The sequence below is a fragment of the Chamaea fasciata genome, unplaced genomic scaffold, assembly GCF_029207755.1.
Source record: "Chamaea fasciata isolate MVZ Bird 193981 ecotype frontalis unplaced genomic scaffold, bChaFas1.0.hap1 SCAF_1, whole genome shotgun sequence".
NCBI classification, from domain to species: domain Eukaryota; kingdom Metazoa; phylum Chordata; class Aves; order Passeriformes; family Sylviidae; genus Chamaea; species Chamaea fasciata.
The window spans coordinates 131,785,715-131,810,079 of NW_027094086.1; the positions used below are offsets into that span (position 1 = coordinate 131,785,715).

A 24,365-nucleotide genomic window follows, 5' to 3' on the forward strand; every position below is an offset into this window, starting at 1 on the left:
ACTAGTAAATGAGTTCAGTTTAAGTGACCAATAGAAGTACTTTAAAGACTTATTTCTTGCCAATGGATCCATTCCTATGTTAAATATGTTTATAAGTCCAAACAAAACACAACTTGACCGATCTACCAAATATTATACCTGATATCATCCATCTAAGTTTTTTCAGCCCTGGTTTGGAGAGGAGAATGAATTGAACAGTTCACTCAGCAATAACTTGAGGATTTCTTGAGGACAAATACAGATGTTTTCAAATGGATGACTGCATGTTACAAATAGGTTTTATTTTTTATTTTAGATAGGAGAGTACTTCGTTAAAAACTAAAATTAAGGAAAGACAGTTGAGTCTTACTAGGTAGTGAGTTGAACCATTTATTAATATTGCATAAGCAACTCTTCTTTTATTTTTGAAATACAGACTATCCCCAGAAAGGAATTTCATAGCTTTAATCATATTAGAGCCTCCTGGGACATTAATAAAGGCTTCAGAGAATGATTTTCAAATATGTCAAAGGACTTTGCGATTTTATGCATGTGTCAGAGCACACAAATACGCAAGACACATTCAGATGGGTCCCTTTGAGGATCCATTTTCATGCTCAGTGTACTGCTTGTCAAAGTACATGGAGTCCAGCTGCAGAGAGCCAGGGTTAACCCCCTGCTGCCCTGCAAAGTCTCCCATGGGATCTGTCCAAGCCACACAGATCCTTCAGCACAGAGGTGCTCAGCCCTTCTCTGCCTGAATCCTCACCTGCCCTAATAACCAGAAACAACTGCCTTGGCACCTCTCTAAACCAGGGCTCTCACAGCTCAATGCAAGAATGCAGCTGGGCAGGCACTGATGCCAGATGAGAGCTGCATAGCTACATATAGAAGTAGTCCAAGACAAAATCTTTACATGTGATTCTCAGAATAAGAATTTATGTGTCTATCTTGCTAGCAAAGGTTGCACCCTACAGCGCAGACCACAGCTATTTGCATCCTTGACTCATAGCTCTTATCCCCAAGTCATGGCAGGTAAGGGGAAGCTGAGGCTTGATTTTTTTTTTTTTTTCATTCACCAAACAAATGCAAGTTTTGGGTCAAATAATTTAAAATCATGTAGATTTTTAAAAAGCAAAAACTGTTCTGGCTACAGCAAAATACAAAAGAAAGTGAAGAACATCATCTCAGCATTTTTAAAAGGCATTGTGTATAAACTGCAGCATTCTGAATGGTGCTTCACAGAAGAATGTAACCAAAAGGTTAATAAACAAGAGCAAAGTTGTTTTGGTTCTAGCTAAGCATTTCACGCATTTCTTTCCCCGCAGATTTTAAAACCTGTTATTCCCACGGCACTAATTAGGACCTTTAGCTATGAGGCAGTAAAAGACTTGAATTGGGGCTCCTGCATATTATATTGCTGCTCTAAGTACCAAATTGATGGACAGCCCAAGAGATGGGTCAGACAGGTCTGTCTGATGGACAGACCCTGAGACCAGGGTCTCCTGTTGGATGTCTTAGGTTTTCTGCTCTGAGTTCACCTTTTGTTAAGGGAGGACAGCGTGTGGACCTAGAGCAAGACCTATGGAACAGACAACAGACCTTTTTGATTCTGTATTTGTATCATGGGTCTCAGTCTGCAAGTACAGAGCGAACACACTGTGATTGCATGGATAATACATTAAAGACTTTGAAGTTGCCAGGTACAGTGATAATGGAAGAGAGATAAAACCTCAAAGAGAATTTTACTAAGAGTAATATATAAATATCAAAAATCTATTTTCAGCATGAAATATTCAAGTCCACTGTCCAAATGCTTCATGGAACATTCCTCAGGAAATTGAAGAACAATAATAAAACAAACTGGCACTGACTACTTGCATTAAGGAAATACTGAAAACAACAGATAGGTTTATAGCTACCTTTTATAGTAATATTTCAAAAAGTATTTTGAAAAAGACCTTCCAGGTTCTAATCTGATTAGAAACAGACTCCTCCTCAATGTTTTTCTATAGCATAAATAAGCAGCAATTACTCTGAAAAGTGTGCTACCCTTGCTCTCTCTGCTCCTGTGTCTTTTCCTCCTATTTTCTCTTTGAGAGAGGAGAACTGAAACAGTTCAGCTAGATGTTAAAATACATAAAATTGATGGAAAAGAGAGTGCTGTAAGAGATGGAGGACTGAATATTCAGAATGCTTTTTTAAAAACTGTACATAAATCTTCTAAGAGTGTGTATTCAGAAGAGTGTGAAGGAATCATATTTAAGGACAAGAAGAGGCTAAGATGTCTATTTTGTACACCCAGAGTAAATACAAACCTTTTCTTTTCAAGAGATTGATGTTTTGCTTGGTTCATTCTGATAACTTGTTTTGTTGTTTTTTTGGGGGTTTTTTAACAGATGAACAAAAATTCTTCTAACATAATGGCTTTGGCTCCTAACACTTCTAACAAGAGAGAGACAGTGTGCATATTTGGAACTGGAGATTTTGGACGAGCTCTGGGGCATAAGTTGATTCAGTCTGGCTACCCTGTGGTGTATGGAAGCCGAAGCACCCAAATATCCAACCTGATTCCCAAGGATGCAGAGGTGTTGGGCCATGCAGAGGCAGCACAGAAAGCTGCCATCATCATTATAGCAATCCAGCGGCAGCATTACAACTTCCTTACACCACTAGCAGAAGTTCTCCATGGAAAAGTCTTGGTGGACATAAGCAACAACTTGAAATTAAACCAGTATCCTGAATCCAACGCAGAGTACCTGGCTCAGCTGCTGCCTGGCAGCAAGGTTGTGAAAGCCTTTAACACCGTGTCAGCCTGGGCCTTGCAGTCGGGCACACTGGACGCAAGCCGGCAGGTAAGGCTGAGCCACGGGGATTTCCTCTGCACAGTTGCACAGCCCGTGGCTTCTTAACAGCTACACCAAACACACCTGGGGCATTGGAATTAGGCAGAGATGAAATGGTATTTTCACTGTAATCTCCCATTTAAAACTACATGTGAGCTAAAATTTACTTTGGATTTTTAATACAGCGTGACGAGGAATATAAATAGCTTGCCTCTGAACTCAGAAAGGTGTTTAGAGACACTGGAGAAGCAAGAGAAGAAAGACAGCAAAGCTGCAAGAGAGACAACAGATCAGGAGGGTTACATCAATTGGTCATCATAGTTGCAAAGTTAAACAGAAATGAGATGGGGGAATTTTCAAAGCAAGAATAAAATGAAGAAAGCAAAACAAGGGAGGCAAGGGATATGATAGGGCAATGAGTATGGGCAAAAGAAGCATGCTGAAAGGTGAATAAATTACTAAAGTTTTTTAAATCATCACCATCTAAGTTTAACACAACATCAATGTGTGCAAACTGTTTTAACCAGGTCCTCAACCACAGGCCTGCAAGCACAGAGCTGGCCATAGGAGGCAACGAAGCAGATTACTTGAAGACAAATCATTTATTACGGCCCTGTTTTCTGCCACTTCAAAGGACAGCTCTTGTACAACACATGAAATCATCCAGCTATTCAAACCATTGCTAACTTTGCTCTCCACTGCCAGATAAATGGTTTTGGCTAGAGACCAATGGCCTTCCAAGCCTAGGTTCTATAAGCCTTCACCATCTCAACAAGAGCAGAAATTGCCCCCTTTCTCCTAGTTCCAAAGGGATTATTGTCTTACACACTCATAGAAAAGATTACTTCTTCACTATTTTACTAGACCTGGAAAGAACTAATATTTTCTTTTGTGACAGGGAAATCATCTTTTAAAGACCTCTATCCTCACTTCCCTGGAGCATTTATAGACCACTAGAGCAGCAACTGAGAATTTTGCTCTTACTTACTGCTATTGAAAATTCTGCTTCAATTTAGTCCTATAAAATCTTGTGCTTACAAACTACTTGCAGATCTTCAGAAAAGTATGTCAAGTCTTCTACTCAAAGACGTATACTAAGCCTGTTACACATTGTTCTTTCCAGATATAAAATTTTGCCACTTGAAACAATTTTTTCCCTAAAGTAATGAATCATATTCAAAGTTCTTTGACTTGTTTGCCAAAAGTACCTGTAGGTTATTTTTTTGCCTACATTAATTAAGGTTACCAGTAAGCCAAGTAAGCAAAGAAGCAGCCTAGAAAACTTGTGCTTACTGTCCATATCCAGGCAGGATGGCCGTAGGCAAAGTCACAAAAATCTGTAAAAAATTAACTTCTTTTTGTTTTTGTCTGCAGGTGTTTGTCTGTGGAGATGATGTGGAAGCTAAACAAATGGTCATGAATATTGTTCGCGCACTGGGTCTCACTCCACTAGATAAGGGATCCCTCTTGGCTGCACAGGAAATAGAAAACTACCCTCTGCAACTCTTTCCAATGTGGAAGTTTCCCATCTTTTTGTCCCTTGGCCTAACTGCATTCTTCTTCTTTTACTGTGTGGCTCTTGATATAATTTACACCTATATTTATGAAAACAATAACTTTTCATTTTTTATTGCAATTACCATTCCAAATCGGGTCTGCCCTGTAATGGCACTCATCCTTTTTGCCTTGGTTTATCTTCCTGGCATATTTGCTGCAATTATTCAGCTATACAGAGGTACCAAATACTGCCGTTTTCCAGACTGGCTGGACAAATGGATGCTGTGTAGGAAACAACTTGGACTAATAGCCTTGGCATTTGCCTCCTTGCATGTGGTGTTCACTCTTGTTACTCCATTGCGTGCCTTCGCAAGTTGGAGAACCAGCAAAGGAATCATCTCCCAGGTAAGTTTTGTTCCCTGCTCAAAGTTTTCCTTCCTTCTGGCCCTGTTAAAATACTATCTATCTATCTATCTATCTATCTATCTATCTATCTATCTATCTATCTATCCATGTGGACAGTCCATGTTCTTTAAAATAAAGTAGTATTCCTAGATTGTGTTTCTTTTAGACATCAATATAGCTACATTTTGTTGATATTATGTTGTGCTGAGGGGATTTCTGGCCTCAGTCTTCCTCCTAGATTGCTGACATATTAATAATCAGGGAAAATGTAAACACAATTTCTTCATATACCTTCAAGAATAGAATTTATTATGACTTTCTGATCTCAACAAAGGATCATGTATCTCTCTTCAACAGTTCTACAGAAGAGTAAAATATGTACCTCAATTACAGTTACATGAAACCTATATGGAACATAATTCCTCTCCTGATTTTTGAGCAGGCATTCAAAGTAAATCTATGATGATCAGAGAGTTAATGTATAACATTCATCTCCTACTTACCTGTAAGGAAACTTTTTCTACTTGGTGCTAAAATTGCTATCACTAAAATACACCTGGTCTTCTTTTCTTTAGGCACTGAACAATAAAACAGAACCACTCAACCACACTAATGCCTGGCTTAGTGACTCTTACTTGGCTTTGGGAATTTTAGGATATTTTTTATTTGTACTTCTGGGAATAACTTCCTTGCCTTCAGTCAGCAACAATGTCAACTGGCGAGAATTTCGATTTGTTCAGGTAAGAAGACCACTTCTATAAAAACCTTCTTCTAAAAAAACCTTCTTCCCTTATCAACAGTGGCCATGGGCAGGTTTACTAGAGACTTATGGCTTTCCTCCATTAGTGTCTCCAAATGTGATCTGTGCATTATCCACCATCACACAGTGAAAAAAACATCTTTGTGGCCACAGAGCTCTAAAAACCCACAACTTCTCTGATGGCTGCTTATGGTACAACTGCAATTACTGTAGTAACAGGAGAAAGCTGGTAAGATGTGAGCTTCTAAATGGAAAACAGAACTTTGACATCAAATTCCACAACTGTAGTAAGTCACAAAATAATTTAGCCATTTTATTGGGCTAATTTTTTTGGTTCACAAGATAATTCAGTTAAAATGGATCTGAAAATTACTTTATAACTCAAATCTTCTCAATGCCAAGTGTCTAAAGAGAATCTGCAATTTCTGCAGACTGTAAAAACTGCTGTGACTATAAACAGGCTGCCCCTGGTAACACTATAATCTCAGCTCTCCATTTGGAGGAAGTTTGGTGCAAGCTGCCATGCCTCTGCAGGAGATGGGCTGGAGGGGAGGCAAGAGAAGAGGAAATTACTATCAATGAATGTTTTATCAAGGCAAAAAACTTGCACAGTATGATACTTCTGGATGGATCAGCACTAGAGCATAAAAAAAATCTTGGATCTCTCCACTGAATGTCAGTCTTTTCTCTGCTTTTTCAGAAATACGACAGCCATCAGACAGTACGTGTGAGCTAGGAAATATTATAAGGGTTATTGATGGAGAAAAAACCAAACTATTTAATCTGTATCCATTTTAATTGATTTTTTAAAAATAATAAGAGCCTTTATGCCACATAAAACCGTTTCATTTCGCCATTCCCCAAGTTGGCACACGCCACAAATCTTACTGTGTCCCTAAATTTGCATTTGTTCTGGTTTAATTTACTGTTTTAACCTCCATTTCTTTTGTTCTTTGTTTCCTTCTTTGTCCTTTAGTCCAAACTGGGATATCTGGCACTGATTTTGTGCACTGCACACACGCTGGTTTATGGTGGAAAATGGTTCCTGAGCCCATCAGCATACAAATGGTATCTTCCAAACATCTACATCCTCTCCCTCATTGTTCCATGTGCTGTACTGGTTGTCAAATTTGTGCTGATATTTCCTTGTATAGACAAACCTCTCACACAAATCCGGCAGGGCTGGGAGAGAAATCCCAAATACTCAGAACAGTCAAATCACATTATTAACAAGTCTGCTGTATAATTAGACTAAACTGTATTATTTTAAAAAATATTATGAGGGCATATCAAAATGAAGTCTTAAAGCCTGCTCTATCTGGAGAGGGAGAGAAAAACTGAAAACTTGGCCACGCTCTGTATAAAACAAAGCCACCCCAATGACAAGTTTTAAATAAAAATGAGGCCATCAAGTTTCTGCACCCCAGACATGCTTTCACACAGGTGCAGATGCTCTCTTTTGCTTTGTTTATTTCCCCTTGCCTATTTACCCTCCATCCTAAGAAGGGTATCTGAGAAGTAGGTGGTGTTCCATGTCCCTCCTCTGTTGTTCTGAATTCCTCCAGCGCTGGGCAGAACCACAGAAACGTTGGTGTTACACAGTGTTTGCTCCTCTTTCTTACCCTGCCCATCAGGACTCAGGTCTATTATGTGCACCTACACACATCCACAGAGACCCATATGCACACCTGCATGAGTTTCCACACATTTCCGTTTCTAACCCCAGAAGCCACCAGCACCAACAGAACAGGTGCATGATGGATGCTAGCTAAGGAACAGAGCTTCACCTCCTAGCATCGCCTATCTCCCATTAATATTTGATCCAAGGAGAGCTATATTGATGCCTTAGAGATAGTTGAGTCAGATTTGTTTGGTTTGTGTACAGGAGCGCTGATATTCAAAGTGTGTGGGTCAAGGACTGCTGAATCTTTGCTTGTGCTGCTCTACCTGAAATTCAGGGACAAGGGGAAGGAGTAGAGATCAAAATGGCAGAGATGTGAGAAGTGCTTACAAGCCTCAGCTTTTCAAGTATGGGCAAAAAATGATCTGTGAGTTTTTGTGTAAGCAGTGAATTGTAAGAAAAGAAACTGAAGGAAAATCCTTTTATTTGAGGGGTTATATTATATGTCATAGTCATATGTCATCAAGATAATACTGATGATTTTTCAAAAAAAAAATCATTGGATGTGATATTACAGATATTCTATGAAAATAATCATATTTTAAAGACAATAAAGATTATTTTTTTTTACACTGTTGAGTTCTGTTATCATTTTGGGAACCTCTTCAGCTAAGATGCATCTGCTGGTGTGCTCAGTTGCACACAGGTGTTGGGAAGCCTAACAAATAAAATGGGATCCTGTCTTCAACCAGCTGCCTGAACTTGTCTTCCCCCATCTTTTTTTTTGTTTCTTGGATGCTCACATAAGCAGATCTTTAATTAGTCATCCAAGTAGGCTGAGGATGTTGGGGAAAAACAGGTTCCAGCTGGGATGGTGACTTCCTGTTAAATTGCAAACAGAAGATCCAACAGTCTCCTTTGGACTGAAGAACAAAGAAAAGACAAAATGTGTTGGTTTTATAGGAAAAGAATTGCTTCCTATTTTTTTACCTCTCTGCTGTTCTCCCTGTCTGTACAAAGAACACTCGCATACATGAAAGTATAAGCCTGCTATCTAGTATAGCTAGCTGTGCTTTCAAACTAGCATTATCAAGCAGCTTTAAAAAATATAAAATAAAAAAAAAAATCTGAACAATACTTCTGAAAACCTTTCTCAACAATGGAGTCTTTTATAATTCTGGGCGTACACCCCCTCTTCATGTCATCCTCTGTCCCAGAATCTGTTCTTTATGCCCAAAAGAATGGTAAAGTAGTCTGGGATATCAGCAATTGACAGAGACAGATTTCTTATAAAGAATTCTGGCACCAAGTACTCTTACTAACCAACACTGGCACATATGTGATACTTGTCCTAAAGTGATATGCATGTGTTGATGTGAGTCTTTACAGAAGTTTTTCTTGACCTGTGCCATGATGGAGTAGTACTACACTTGAAGCTTCCTTCATCGATTTTCCACAGAATCATTTATTGCAGAAGGGATCAGGTATAGGCTCAACAGGCCCAAGTGACAACACTGTTGTGAGGATGCCTGTAACACTTCTTTACAGCTCCCTGGAGGAGAGATGGAAGCAGCAGAAAGAGAGGAGGAAAACAAGACGGGACAAGAGAGAGAGAGATTGTGTTTGCATGAGTACAACGGGACATACAAAAGCAGAAAATAAGTAGCAGCAGTCTGAGCGAATATCCTCGAGATTTGCCATTTTGGTGGTAGATTCTAGTTTCAGTGACAGTTACTCCAGATTTATGTTATTACCAGTAGCAACAGTTTCAAAGCACTGACACATACTGGGTTTTGATGTTGCTTTATAAAGGATTTATTCTCGGGGTTTCTGCCTCTCTCCCAATACAGACTTAAAACTGCCCTTCCTCTCTCACAGCTGAGCCGGTAGCCTGGAGTTTAAACTCCGACCGCCATGGCAAGTCCCATTTAAAAGCTGTGCTTTATGAAATACAAACAGTGCAAGTGCTCTGCATCTCTTCCTCCCAGACAACAGGCTCCGTGTTTTCTGAGCACCTTGTGTTCAAAGAAGCCAAACCAAGTCTCCTTTACCCTCACCGGGAACTAGCACAAAGTAACCATGGCCTGACTGAATGCTGCTTTGTACAATCACTCACAGCTAATCCATAGTCTCAATCACCCACAGGACTGTCCTTCTGCAGGCAAGACAAAGGAACTTCTTTGGGGATGGATATCACGTTGTTTTGTCAAGGGAAAACAGACCAAGATGTACTGGAAATGCAAAGCAGCTGGGTACAATTTGCAGTTTGGTGTTTACTCCAAGGATAAAGTGCCAGTATCAGCTGTGTACAAACCAAGGAGGCAATGCTGTTTGCTTGCAGGGGGGGTGTACAGCAGCTCTCAGGAGCAGATCCAGAGCCCTTGCATCTGAACTCGGCAGCAAGTGCTTTGTTGACTTCAGCAGATAATAGGTCAGATCTTCATCACTCAGATCTGAGTGAGGGATTTCATGTCCTCCTCATATTCTCTTGTACTTGGGCAGCTGGAGAGGATTTGCTTTACAAATTTACAAATTTACTTCCTGAACATGGCAGAGAAAACAAAAATTCAGTAATCATACTGGTAGTGAAAGTATTCAATGGTAGTATGATGAAAACAATAGCCAGTGCCAGGAAATCTATGAGTAGCTTGTTGGTAGCACATTACTCATGGCTGAGATCTTAGTATTCTATTTTTTTTTCCTTTTATGTACTGACAAAGCCTGGTGAAAAAGGAGATCAGAAGGATCATGAAAGGAATTTTGGAAAGGATGTTTTCCATATGGTTCCCAGAAGCCAAGAAAAGCTTTTGTGTGCATACGTACGCAATGCCATTCTAAGAAGTCCTGCAGGAATAAAGCATTGATTCTAAGATTTACTTCTAAATCAGAGTAACACTTAGAAAATACAAATTACAGCATTTTAAATAAATGGTCACATGGATATTGTCACAGAAACAACTAAGATTGGATTTCATTACATGAGAAAGTTTCATTCTGATGCACTACAGCATAGGGGGATAGACAGCATAGTGTGGGTAGACCCCTACATCCTTCATGCTAGGGTTAATTTAAGTCTTTGCCTTTTTTTATACCTGGGGAATATCTATTTTAACCAAAAAATATACTTATTAGCGAAAAAAAAAAAGTGTTTTAATTAGATTTCCTTGAAACAGAATGGAATTTCAGACACACGCTGGCCCCAGGGGATGCAGCTGACACCGCAGATACTGCTGGATCCTGAACCACAGAGACCTGAGCAATTCCCTTTGGTTCCACCACACTGCACACTGAAGTCCTGAGATCTTCCACATATTTTTCCTCTGCAGCACAGTCTTCTGTGAGGCTTCTCTGCTTTATCTAACAGTCACCTTTCACTCCAAAACATGACGCTTTGTGACCCACTCTACAAAGCCCCTTTATTCCTGTATGTCAGATTTTACAAGAGGAACTTTTGTTTCAAATGCTGTTGAGCATGTTGAATTCACTGGCCCAAATAAAGAACTAGTGAATATTATGAACACTCAGAGTAGCTATGTAACCCATGTTTCCCTGTTCTTCCTTATTATGATTAGCATATTTAATAAGCATTCAGTGTACCAATAATAGCCTAAATATGGTTTCTCTCCCACACAATTGGAAAGCTTTTCTCTCCTACAGAGACTTTTTTTCATGTGCATTATACAGATTTTTGTTGTGGATCTCCATATGTATCACTTATTCCTGATCTTAACATGAATTATTTTCTCGCTCGAGGAAGCTGACATTCCTCAAATACAATTTTTATCTATCACCATGGAAAACTACACATCTCTTACTCTTGCACATTGCCTTAATGTTCTTTACTCTGGGAACCCAGAATTGACATAAATATTACCTCTGACAAACCTAGACCCCTACATATTACTTTCTTATAAGCAACCTATGTGCTACAAGAAAAATATACTACAGAATCTTGACAGGACATGCACAGACCTCAGAGAACTGCATGAAACTTAGCTAACATTTCCAAATGCTGCAAGCTAGAAGTGATAAATTTTGTTCATATGTCTTCACAAACATGCTTTATTCCTGTCTCTCTTTTTGCTTCCACATCCAGATTTGCTTATTATTCAAGATACAACCCCTTCACTGTGCTTCTCTTCACAGGTGCTCAGATTTAAACAAGGAATAGCTTAACTGCAGACAGTAGACTCAAGATAGTAGCAGGAGTAGTAGTAATAGTACAGAGGCCTTTTCTAATTTCCTAGTTATCCATTAAATTTTTGCCCCAGTTTCATGGAAGACGGGAAAATGTAGTCTTTATAAACCTCTCTTTTAGAGCCTTCAGAAAATAGATAAATGAAAATTCAAAAAAATATAAGTTATTGTAATATGCTAACCATTATGGGATACAAGTGGTTGAACACTACTAGACCAAATTAGTTTGCTTGACCAAACTAGAAATGTCCAAAAAAAACCATGTTTGGGACATAGTATCTATGACACAGTGTTGGCATCAAAGGGGGAACGTATTTTTAAAGAAACATACTGGAGAAAAGTATATGGAACAAAATTAAAAAGCTATTAGAATGAATGAGAGAGAGAGAAGGAAAGAAGAAGGAGGAAGAAAAAGCTGATTTTCCTCTTTCCTACTGGCTCTGTGATAGAAAACATCACACATTATACTGAGATATAGATATAGATATAGATATAGATATAGATATAGATATAGATATAGATATAGATATATGACTGCAATTATAAATCAAATTACCATTTATTTCAGTACCTTGTAAATAATTAAATGAAGAGTTTGATCATAGCAGCTCTGGAGTTCAAACTACCCTTTAGGATCCCACCACAGCCTTCTTTCCCCAGTCCAAACAGGTACAAATGTGCATATTTTCTCCTCCTTTACAGCAACCATTCCTAAGGTACGTGCCACTCCACACCACTCACAGTTGAGCAGCAGCAGTAGCAAACCCAACTGTGCATCAGGCATAGGGCTTGCATGTCTTGGTATTAAATAAAGCTGGAAGAACTGTTTCCTTGGGGTAAAAAAAAAAACAGAAAAGATGCCACACTCCAACTACACATGCTGAACACAGGTTGCTTAATGGACTGCTCTGTTTCAATGCAAGACACCATCATCTTCATTTTATAGTTAAAGAAGGAAAAATCAAGCACAGAATCTCACTGAAGAACGCATAAATCATTCACACAGCATGAAAACTGGAACTAAAATAAATCCTGCAGTACTTGGTGAAGAAGACAAGTGAGAGCTGAGGTGACATGCAGTGTTGCTGTCATTTAGAACCAGCCCAGGAAATCAGAAGCGGTGGATGCAGAAGTAATTGCAGGGAATTATGTTAAATACATACAGGATTATAGTTTGTTTGTTTTTCTTGTAGCTTCTGTTTTCCAATTCCATAAGTAAAAACTGGAAGCCAAATCCCATCTTTAATTGGATTGGTCTAAAGGTTAAACCTCAAGTCACACTTCAGAAACTCCAGTCTGGTCTTACTGGCAAGCCTGCCAAACATCGTTGAGATAAATAAATCCAAGAATTTAGGATACCAAATCTTGCCTGAGGGATGCCTCCTGTCCAGTTACAGAAGTCTGGGAAGGATAAAGGGACTGACTTGGAACAATACCAAATACCCAAGTATCACTGAGTACTACTAAATAACTTCTAGCATCTCTGCTTTAAACACCCATGTTTCCTGGCAAAGCTGTCTTCCTTGTCTTTTACAAAGAAGCTGACACTTAGATTCACACTTACTGTCTTCACAGACACATCCCAAGTTTCTTTAATGATCCCTGTGTCAGTGACTCATACAACATCACGCAGGAAGTTAGAGACGAGGAGAGGAATTGGATGCAGGTTTCCTGAAGCTAAGGATAGTTCTCTAATTATGAGGAGCTTTACAGATTAGAAAGCCAGAAGGCAACCTTGTGATTAGCTATTCTCTCTTCCTGCAGAACACACGCTGTAGACACTGCCTAAATTAATTCCTTTCTGAATTATCAGGAGTTGTCATATTTTTTCGGTTCACAGACCCGCTACAAATTTTTCAACAGTAATACAGATTGCTGTCAAGTTTAAGCTTCCTGACAACATGTAGTTTTATCCTAGCTACCATTTGTTATTGCTGGCAGGTAATCCATTAAAACAGGCTGCATTAAAGATATTCTGAAGGAACTGCTGAACTTGATTTAAACGTTAGAGAGCTCACCACAACTTCTGGCAAATTACTTTGACAGCTGATTACCCTCACTTCAATACACAGCCTGGAATTTTATTTTTTTTTTACTGTAGTATTCAGTAATCATAATTTATGATTTCCATGATTTATCTGAAGTGTCCAGAATGGTGGCTATATATGGACTACATATATTATTCCAGAGAAGCCCAGATGTAAGAAGAAAAAGTGTGACTTATACATATATATATGTGTGTGTGTGTGTATGTATATATATGGAGAAATATAAATTCTAGTGCTCCTACTGTATATGTGGAAATTCAAACACACAGTGAAACTTCTTGATGATGAAAGTAAAAGTATTTCCAAACTTTTTTTAACCTAGTAAAGTAATAAATTAAAATATTAACCATCAATGTGGATAATCTCAAACTTAGCCATAATTTCACAAAAAAAATATCCCAGATCCTAGTAGGTATTTGTTAAGAACAGTGTGAAAACAGAAAGGGTATTACCTGCAGGTTTACAATTTTTGTAACCTACTCTGTTAAATTCACACAAAGAGCAACTACCACAAAAGCAGGTTTCTAGGAAGTGTCTCAGGAATTAGTTGCAGACCCACCATTTCACAAAACAAGTCTCAAAACCATAAAATCATTGCTAAAGAAATGTGCAAACTATAGTACCCTGGAAATCCACAATGAGGACAGAAACAGATGGAATTCAATGGACGGTGCATTTTCAGCCACAACCCCGTTGACTCCAGCTCTCCAGAAGGTGATTGGAGAGGAACAAAGACTTGTCACACTTCCAACCCAAGGAGATGTAGCCCAGGAAGCACCAGCTAAAAACCATTCACAGAAGGCCTAATAGAAAGGGTTATGAACCTTGTTCAAAAATGCTAAGGGGGTAGGAAAAAGAGGGCAGGAGAAAGATCTATCACAGTTTTGTGATTTTCAGATGCACAGAGAAGAGAGCTCCACTGCTGCAGGGAGCAGTGGCTGCATATTGTTTCACACTGTGAAATGGGCAACGAAGTCTCAGGAATGATCTCCATTAACACCGAAAATGTTGGAGTAAGATTGTCGTTTTAAGAATGTGAGAAAATTTCTAACATCCACAGATTACAGTAATTTAATTTATTCATTAAAAAAAAAAATACTTGAATGCAATAAAAAGTACCCAGATCACTATTCTACTGATGAAATGTCATAATCCAGTCACTGGAAAAGTGAGAAAAAGCAGCTTGTCTCTTCTATGAGACAGCAGAAAAAAACCATAATCTATACAAATACATGCAACTCTGGGATTGTTTAACCCAGCACCAGGTGTGAGAGAAGCATATAGAGAGTATCACATAAGCTTCAGATAAAACCACAAGTGTATGTAGGCAGCTTTGGCTAGGTTTAAAGGTGAAATTCTACTTAAATTACTCTACCCAGTGGCTGAGAGTAAAGAAACTTGTTCGTTTCTTTCCAAGTTTAGGTATTCAACATTTGATGTTGTTACACTTATTTTCAAAGAACACACATAAGGAAATATATGGCTCAATTAGAACTTCTCTTTCTAAAGAAAAGTACATCATGACTAATAAGTTGTAAATGCTTGGGGTTAGGAGACGTATTAGAACTATTTGAGAAACATAACAACAATATCAAATATCATTATCCCAACACAAGAAGGAGACAACAAAAAGCTTAGAGTTAAAACTATACAAATGAGATTAAAAACCTTCTAGATGTGCCTTGAAGACAAAACCAGTGAAAATAATTATCCTCGTTGGTCAGGTGACTATTTTTTAGCATGGGTGGATTCACTCTTGCAAACACCAGGTCAAGCATGGATGCTTTAGTCAAGCTTAAATCACTGAGTATAGCAGAGGGACACCAGCATTAGATTAAATGTTAATTGCCTGTGTAATGCAGAAGGTTATGCTGCATCGCAAAATCCTTGTTTATTCTTCAAAACAGGGAAAGGAGTGTGTGAATGCTACCACCTGCATACCTTTTGTTTATTTTTCTGATATTTTCTAAGAACAGACAACTGAAAAACCAATCATGTTGTTTCATCTTCTCTTTCTTCACACAGTTATGAGAGAAAAAAGGAAGTGAAGAGTTTCTTGAGTAGGTCACTCCAGCACAAGCAGAGTATGTGTAAATAAAGAGCCATGGATTTTCCCCTTAGCTATCTGGAGCGAAGTTTCAGGGATCAGTCCAAACACTGCTTTGTCAGAGATGTGCCAGGAAAAATTTTATTTTAAAAAATAAATTTAGCAGAAAATACAATAGCAATAACTTCCTAAGTAGGGTTGTTACGTTTTTAGAAAACACACAGTAATAAAATAGACTAATTACATTTAATCTGTTACACACAACAGAAGGAGTAAGCTAAGAAAGGAGCACAGTGCTAAAACTAGGTGCAGTGCTAATGTACTCTGGGAAAGTGTCATAAATCCCAACCTTGGGCTTAATAAAGGCCTAAATAAGATTACTTCTGCTGAATATTCATGCTGTAACTAGTTAAATTATAGAAGTACTACCTAAAGGATTTAAAAATTCAATAAATGGAAAGACTTACAGGAGAAAAAAAAAAAAAAACACCCCAGCCTTGTCTACGAGGAGGTAAAGAGGTACTGTTCAAAGGCAGACAGAACTAGAAGCATCTGACCACTCCTGACACTCTCAGCTCTTAACTACTGCAGCAGAAGAAAATCAAGCACCTCTCTTTGGGTGCAAAAATACTTATACTTAATGTAAATCTACAGTGAAGACAATTTTAAAACCAGATCTTTCAGCCAGGATAATGACACCCCTTAACACGCCTCCATGTTATGTTCCAGAGAGGAAAGGGCAGTATTTGCAGATAATTTCTTCCTGACTGGCTTTATTAACAGAGTCCATGAGGGAAAACAAAAAAAGGCACTTAATCCATCTTATTTTGCATCCTTCTGTCCTTGCACTCACAAGCCTCCAGAGCAAACAGACTTATTTACCGCTCATATACAACAAGCCTGGCCACTTCAACAAGCATGAAGATAGATATCTGTGACCTCTGGCCCCAGCTAGGTTTTCAGCAGAGACCTTCACAAGTCTGATTCCTGTGCAAAACAGAACTCTGCAAGTATAATTCACTGTGCCCACTACCAGTGAATAACTGGGGCCCCTCAAGTCCAAGATAATGGCAGTCAGGAGCTATCATAAAACGCTTTTACATGTCAGAAGCACTGTGGCTCTGCCCTGAGAATATTTTGTGGCTTTTTCAGATCATGTCTTTTAGGGCTTTTTTCCCAGTTTTCTTCAATGTTTTGTTAGCCTCCATGCCAAAACAAGATGAGAACACTAGTTCTGACCAATTTTTTTAAGTGTGTATTTCAAATAAATGTGTGAAAGTCTGCCAGTGCTTTGAAGTGTTAGATGCTGAGGTATTGTGCTTAAGCTAAAAACCATCGGAAAGCCATTACTAGATATTAGCCAATACAAAAGGTGATGAAAACCACCTCACAAATTAACAAAGACACAAAACCTGTGGATGAAAGCAGAAAGGGAAGAGGCTGGGAACATGCTCAGAGTTATACAAAAGCCCTAATCCAGAAGAGTGTGGAGATGACTGTGCTTAAACAAACTGGGCTCCCACATTTGAGAGCAACTCCAAAATTCAGAGCCTTGTTTTAATGTTTACTGCCTAACAAGCTGCTCTAACTTTTGTTTAAATAAATTTCAAATTAAATCAGAAAGCTTTTCTGTTAACTTGCAGAGTGCTCTTAGACAATTTGAGGCCAATTCATTCCTGCCTATAACAGGTTAAGCATGCACAACACAAATGGAAACCACCAAGTGATTATTAGCATCTGCAAAGATTCCAGGAACAGGTCGACAATATAAAAATAAGTATTGTTAGGAACAAAAAACAAAACAAAAACAAACAAACAAACAAACAAACAAACAAACAAACAAACAAAATGTAAAGTTCAGTATCTTTTTTTCAGCTGGAAAGCCCTAAACATTTTGGAACACAGAGTACAACAACTGAAAGCCTGCCTGGTTTATTTATGTATTATGCATATATAAATTATATTTTATAAACATTTAAAATCATGCACAGGACATACGGAAAAACAAAGGGATAAATAGGCCAGGCAGGTTTTCAGTCGTACTCTGTGCAGTACAGAGTACAGAACATCCTCTAAGAATGTTCTTACTTAGAGGTGACGCAGAACATTTCTTTTCTTCATGAAAATTCTATTCGCTTCACTGAAAGAATACGGAATAATCAGTTATAATGTATACATTAACAATGTGTGAAAGGACTGAGCTGCAAAAGGACTAAGCAAGAAAGAAGCATCAATGACAACGACAACAACAAAACCTGTACCAGACATCCTGCAAACATGAAGAACAAACTGTACATCATCAGCTCTCCTAATAGCCATGGTACCATATTCTGAAGTAAATATTATTATGTTTTGATACATTATTATGCATAACTAGCTAATGACTTCTGACTTTACTTGACTAATTATGACCTCATTTGTACGTCATGCTCACTCTTTCTAGGTGGACAAAAAGATTGCTACACTCAACAAAGGGAGAAGAAATGTTCTCTATGATACAGTTCCCATAAAATATGGCAAACTGGAATACTTAAAGTGGCAGATTTGGGGCTAATTTTAGAAATTACACTTCTCAACCAATCTAGTTCTTTAGAATTATCATACTCAAACATTTACATATTACCCAATATCTTCAGAATGGATTCCCAAAAATATATGCATAAATATATGTTGAAGTTTTTCCAATTAAAAAACCCTATATATAAACTCCTGAACCACTGTTAGACATTTTAAAAGGGACTTTTGGTACAAAAACTTTCTTTAGGCTCAGGAATACTATGGCTCCTATTAGAGATAAGTGCTGGGGCCCAAGGAGCTGCTCCCACAGTTGGTACCAGAGGCCTGTCTAGGTGAGTTCTGTTTTTACCTTTGGTAGAACTTATATTTGGTTATTCTAAAAAACAGGTATAAGTTAGCCAACAAGCAAGAGCTGATGTGCCTGAATAAGAAGTAGCAGTGTGACATCTAGTGGGCTCTTTCTGGGACAGCAATAGGCTTATTCCTTTTCAGCAACTCATAAACTCACAGGTCACAGAACATTCTTAGTTGAAAGGGACCCACAAGGATCACCAATTCCAGCTCTTAAGTGAATGGCCCATACAGGGATTGAATTCATGACCCTGGAGTTATTAGCATCATGCTCTACCAAGTGTGATAATAGGTTTCAAGAAATTGAACAAAAGGAGCAAAGAAGCTAATACAAGGAACAAAGAAAACAGCCACAGACTATACAGGTGAGGAAAAACTATTTACAAAAGCCAGGGGTGAAGGAAGAAGTTTTATGTTCACTGGTATTGCTTTCAGAGTGTATTCAAGTATGACTGACAGGAATGGAAAATACATCTCATGTTGTCCACATGGAGATGTATGTTGTAATATTTGAGGCATTTTCAACACACACCCCATCTGCAATGGAAGCATTAACCAAAACAAGCACTGAGAGGAGACATCATGATTAGGAAAGTGACTTTTCACCACAGAATGCGACACACCTCTTTCACTTCCAGTATGCTGAAACCTGGGATTCCCCCAAATTCTGAAAACACCACTGCATCATAGGTGGTGGTGGTAGTGGGGCACTTAAAAACAAGTAAATAAAAACTAAACTTTATTTTCCTGGAGTTATTTTCATGTCCCTTCTACTACATGAGTCATATGCAAACCAGTCCAAGACATTTCCCCAGTAATTTGGCCAGTCTCATTGATTAGGGAAAATACAGCTCAGCAAAAGAAAATGAATTCTGGTAGTACCGCACTGGTGTCAACTCAGTTCAAGCACTAGACATGTTGAGAATAAATGCTACCTGCCTAGAGTCTCAACTAATTTTGGAGCAAAGATTGAGAGCTCAAATGGACATCAGGCACCTAATGGGTGACAATCATAGAATTCAGACACCTGACGCATCATTTCTCTGCTCTGCATGCTGTTTTCGTGCCCAGAAGTACTGTCCCTGTCCCACCTCTAACTAACCAGGAATGAGTTAATTTCTCACCTATCACCAGTGGTGGTGGTGCAGAGTAAAATGCTTAAATCATCAGGAATATCCCTCCTGTAGCTGGATACCCATTGACGCTGCTTCAGAAGAATAAGGCTTCAAAGCAACTCCTTTCCATCTGCACCTGGGAGTTTTACAGGCCTTTGCTTACCATCCAGCCAGTACAGCAGAATCTTAGCCTTTCAGAAGGCAAAGTAGCGTAATATATATTCCAGTTTATATGAGAACATATATACTGACACATAGGATTGCAAAAAGTGCTGCATAGAAAGAATCAGATGCTTTATTGCTGAACTTCTTCTGTGCTTTAATCCTTTATATACATTTAGTATTTTCCTATTATGGCTTCTGTCCAGCAAAAAACAGAGACCTAAATCCTGACCCCATGTTATTCAACAAAGTAATTAAAAGAGGCTGCATGATTTGCTTTGGTTGCCATCAATCTGTTTTAAATTATCCAAGCTCTTGGTACTGAACGTTTTGAAATAAGGTATGTGAACAGTAAAGGAATAAAGATCAGTTGAAAAGTGATATGCAAAGTAAGCAGTATTGCAAATGTCTTTTTCAAGTCACAGGCACATATCACTGTTATCACAGATATTTTGTATTGTAATTGTATCTTTAGTTAAAGACCATCTTGGGAGCCATCTGACTGCAATGTACCAGATCTAAGAAATTAATGTCATTACTGAAAAACTGCATTTCAGCTTTTGTTCTGTAAAGAACTCATGCCTGGGGAATGCACAAACTGTTGTATTTATAATTAAATGGATGTGGTAAATTACGTTATTGTACTGCATTGAATAAAAACTGACTGTTAGCTTCAAAAATTTTCAATATCAAAACCTCACTAGCTATACCATCCACAATAAAGGCTATCTTGTTTTAGGCCTTCAGTGATATTCTTGCTGATACCCAAGGAGTGATGAAAAATTTCCACAACTCTGAATACAGATGAAACAAAGAAGGGAATGAGTATGGAGTAAAGGAGTTGGTCACCTCTGAACCATCTATTAAAGAATCTGTAGCTGGGAGGGAAAAGTCTGGAAGACAGATAAAGTTGCAGAAAAACCAAGATAGCTCTAACTGGATGACTAAAATCTTATGAAAATTTTGTTCTCCATACTCTTTGTTTCTATAAAGTGACAGAAAGGCCTCCCCTTTGTCTCCTATCCTTTCACGTACATAAAACTTGGCTATTGAAGGAAATCCTGTACAAAATACTTGGCTGCAGAGCTGAGCATAAATAAGGTGCAGTAAATAAAAAATAAAAGGGCAGCATCAAAGAGAAAAAAAAAGCAGCAGAACATAGGAGCACCATTCCTTTAGGCACTAAGTCAGGCATTATATTAGAAACATTTGGTTTGCACTGTATTTTATTTTTCTACAGTTTAAAATTATGCCTCCTCTCAAGTGTTGCAATTTAAAGGGTAAGGAGACTATTTCTTGGCCTCCCTTAAGCAGTATATTTATTCCAAAATTTTTATCCCCTCAGCTGTGCTAAGTAAACACCTCAAGAAAATAGAACTTTACACTTTAATTCCCTGTCTCCTCCCTACCTTTATGGCAGTTGCCAGGAAAGCACCGAGCTCCCAGCCACTACACCAGATGGGAATGTAACTGGCAGCATGATCCAGCTCAAGGCTTTCAGTTCAGGGTGACCAAATTCCCACATCATGTGTGAGCTCATGTTAGGGTTAAATGTACCCAGACTGAGAAGGAATAGAAGTAGAGCAGATGGGCAAGCAGAAAGTCTGTGCCTTGTCATGGGTTTATGCTCGCCTTGGTTCACTGTGAAGAAGCATGGCACACATAACGAATGTGACTTGTGACTAGAGTTTAAGGCAGTAGCACTATTACTCTAGTTCCGTTCTGAATTCTTTCCTAAATCCTACTACAAAGAATCCAGAAAAAGCTACGGATTGAAAACTGTGCACATAATTTTCCCTTTCTAAACAAAATTATTTTACCTAGGCCTTTTCTTAGGAAAAGAAATACAGTGACTTATCTCACAAAACAAACAAACCAACAAACAAACAAAAAACACCACCCCACGGTAATAGCATTAGCATCCTGTGTTGCGTGCCTCCGATTTTCCCACTAGAGGGATCACACACTCTTTGAGATCTGCAAAATCAGAAACTAGCTATTCTACACAGATTTCTTACTGGTGTGTTGGTAATATGATGAACTCATTGAAATTTAAAAGGTTACCACAGCTCAGTAGCCCTTCAGAAGGCAGTTGTGTACTCATTAATCTCCTCAAACAGCCTTCCTTTGCAGCCTTCATTCTCTTTAGATGAGGAATAAGCAAAGGCACCGGTGCAAACAACGTGCCTACATAACAATCCCTTTAAAATACATCCCTTGGTTACATCTGTCTCCTAGCTCTTTTCCTCATGTATGTTTAAATATAAATAGTCTTGCAAATGCTAACGACTGAGTGCAGTGCATTTGGGCCTCTCACTACAAGAAGGACACTGAGGTACTGGAGCAAGATCAGAGAAGGGCAACAGAGTTGATGAAGGGTCTGGAACACAAATCTGATGAAGAGCAGCTGGGGGACCTGGGGTGATTAGCCTGGAGAAAAGGAGGCTGAAAGGAGCATGACAACTGCCAGACAAAAGGTTGCTCTGAGGTGGGGGTCAGTCTCTACTTGCAAGTAACAAAAGAGGAAATGGACTCAAGTTGTGCCGGGGGAGGTTTTTGGATATTTGGAGAAATGTTTTTATTGAAAGCATTTTTGAGCATTGGAACAGGCTGCCCAAGGAAGTGGCTGAAACACCATCCCTAGGGGTATTAAAAGACCTGTAGATGTGGCACTGAGGGACATGGTCCAGTGGTGGGCCTGGCAGGGCTGGATTAACAGGTGGTCTCAATGTTCTAAGACACCTTTTCCAGCCCAGCCTCTATGATTTGATGAGTGACATGAGTCTCAGTTGAAGTATTGAAAATGGAGGATGGCCAGACATTTATGCTGAGTTAAAGTACAGAAACACCCTGACCCGAATTATGACACATATCTTCCTTTTCTATACAGCTACAGCTGTACAGCTTAATGTCTTTACCTACCAACTGATATGAATCACATCTGGTTTTTTCTCACTGAAGCAATCAAAAATTCTTTCCTATTAAGTTATTGGAAATACATATATACCATTTGACATTTTATCAACATATAACTCTTAAAATCTTATCACTTATATTTTTTGCCCCTTATTTTCAATCTTGCCAGCCTTTAATATTTTTATCACTGTTCCTAGGTCCTATTTTAATTAGGAGGGGTTTTTTCCCAGTACATTAATATATGTACTCCAAAAAAGTTCGGCACAGAGCCTGCAACAACCTGCACTGCACATGATTAAGTCTGGTCAATAAAACTATTTGACCACTGCACAGGTTGATATCAACACACTTATTTAAATACCCTTGTGAGATAGGTATTTCTTAAGCCAAGAAATTAGACAGGATCACTACTTTGTTTCTCAGCTGCTTCATTGCTTCTTCATATATGCTATTCTGTGTGAAGGTATTACATAATGATTTGTCTCATTTGGCAACTCTATTGATTATTAAATTACACAGAATACCAGTTTTGTTTTCATGTCATTGGCAATCGTTAGCAGTTATAAGGTGCAATTAGTGCTGAAATAATAATATATATGCCACGTAGAGAATGTCTGAAAGTCCTGTTTACTGGTTGACTAAGAAGGGTGACTCACTTTTAATGGAAAGTTTACTGTAAATTAGCATACTTTAATTAATTAAGGTCCCACTCAAATTTATAACGTTCTTCAGAAATTATGCTAATAGACAGAAAAATAAAATATTATGCTTCCAGATTTCAGACAGCAGGCCATTCATCCTTCAGGGTCTCCATTAGGAGATTTGTTTCAGTCATGCAGACTCCAGCAAGTGATTTCTCAACGTCTTGCGACTGAATGAAATAGCTCTCACTAGGAGAGGGAGCGAGTTCTATGTTTTGCAAAGTCGCAAGACCAGCTCAGACCAAGCCGTGGCCGTTCCGGCGGGCGCTGCTCCCTGGTGTATTGGGTGGTCAGCGGAAGACACCCACGAGCTGCCTGTCCCGGGGAGTGCCGCCAGCCGGGAGCAGGCTGCTGGTCCGGAGCTGGTGCTCTTCCAGGTAATCCCCAAACCCAGAGCGGCCCCCGACCCAACACAAAAGGGCTCCCTCGCTTCAGCGGGACACGGGCATCCCCCCAGCTCCTACTCCAGAATTTGGACCTACAGACCCAAAAGAAATTATACAGCCTGTTCTCTGTCTTTGGAACAGGGACAGGTGGTCAGATTCTGAAGAAAAAGCAAGGGTACCAAAAGAGAACACGTAAGGATGCACTGTGGGATACACGATACAGATGCACTAATTGCTGAGTCTATGAACCTTGCGGCCTTTTGGTAAATCACCAGTCGGTGATTCTGAAATAATCTGACATCAACTCAGCCGATTCACCGGTGAACATGTCGGGAGCTTTCCTGTCGCCTTAGTGGGTCACAGCCGCCACAAAACACCGCTTTCCCGGGAGTGGCAGTCCCGGGATGCGCCAGGGACCGGCTCCATCTCCGCCGCCCGCTGGCTCAGGGGCGCAGCCTCCTCCCTCTCCTCCTCAGCCGAGCGCCGCCTCCCGCGGGTGTCTGACAGCCGCTGGCCGGGACCGCCGGAGACCGGAGCCCGGCGCCGCCCGCACCCCGCCCGGCCAGACCCGCGTCCCGCCCCGCGGTGCGGGCGGGCCCGAGGCAGCGCCGCCCCGCCCCGCCTGCGCCGGGAAATGCCGCCGCAGGGCCACGGGCCTGTACCACCGTGCCGGAGGGGGAGTTAGGAGGGGAGGAGATCGGAGGGGGTGGTTCCTCAGCTCCCCACAGCACCGCCCGGCACCGCTTGCTGCCCTGGTGTCGGAAGGTCGCCGCTTGCCCCGCCCGGGCGGTGACGGGAGGCGGGCTCCGGGAAGGGC

At 39.6% G+C, this 24,365-nt stretch overlaps 1 protein-coding gene across 1 annotated transcript; it reads left to right on the forward strand.

Annotated features, from left to right (window-relative positions):
* The first annotated feature begins 2,378 nt into the window (after window positions 1-2,378).
* STEAP4 (STEAP4 metalloreductase) lies at window positions 2,379-7,738 on the forward strand. Its single transcript, XM_066187909.1, has 4 exons — window positions 2,379-2,834; window positions 4,200-4,727; window positions 5,303-5,467; window positions 6,464-7,738. Exons 1-4 carry the CDS (start codon window positions 2,379-2,381, stop codon window positions 6,731-6,733), a joined length of 1,419 nt encoding a protein of 472 aa, XP_066044006.1. The 3' UTR covers window positions 6,734-7,738.
* The last annotated feature ends 16,627 nt before the right edge of the window (window positions 7,739-24,365 follow it).

Bases quoted from the DNA above. Each gene is read 5' to 3' on its own strand.
- STEAP4 (XM_066187909.1), top strand. From the start codon at position 2,379: ATGAACAAAAATTCTTCTAACATAATGGCTTTGGCTCCTAACACTTCT. The intron at 4,728-5,302 runs GTAAGTTTTGTT...TCTTTTCTTTAG, and splicing joins GCAAAGGAATCATCTCCCAG to GCACTGAACAATAAAACAGA. The intron at 5,468-6,463 runs GTAAGAAGACCA...TTTGTCCTTTAG, and splicing joins GAGAATTTCGATTTGTTCAG to TCCAAACTGGGATATCTGGC.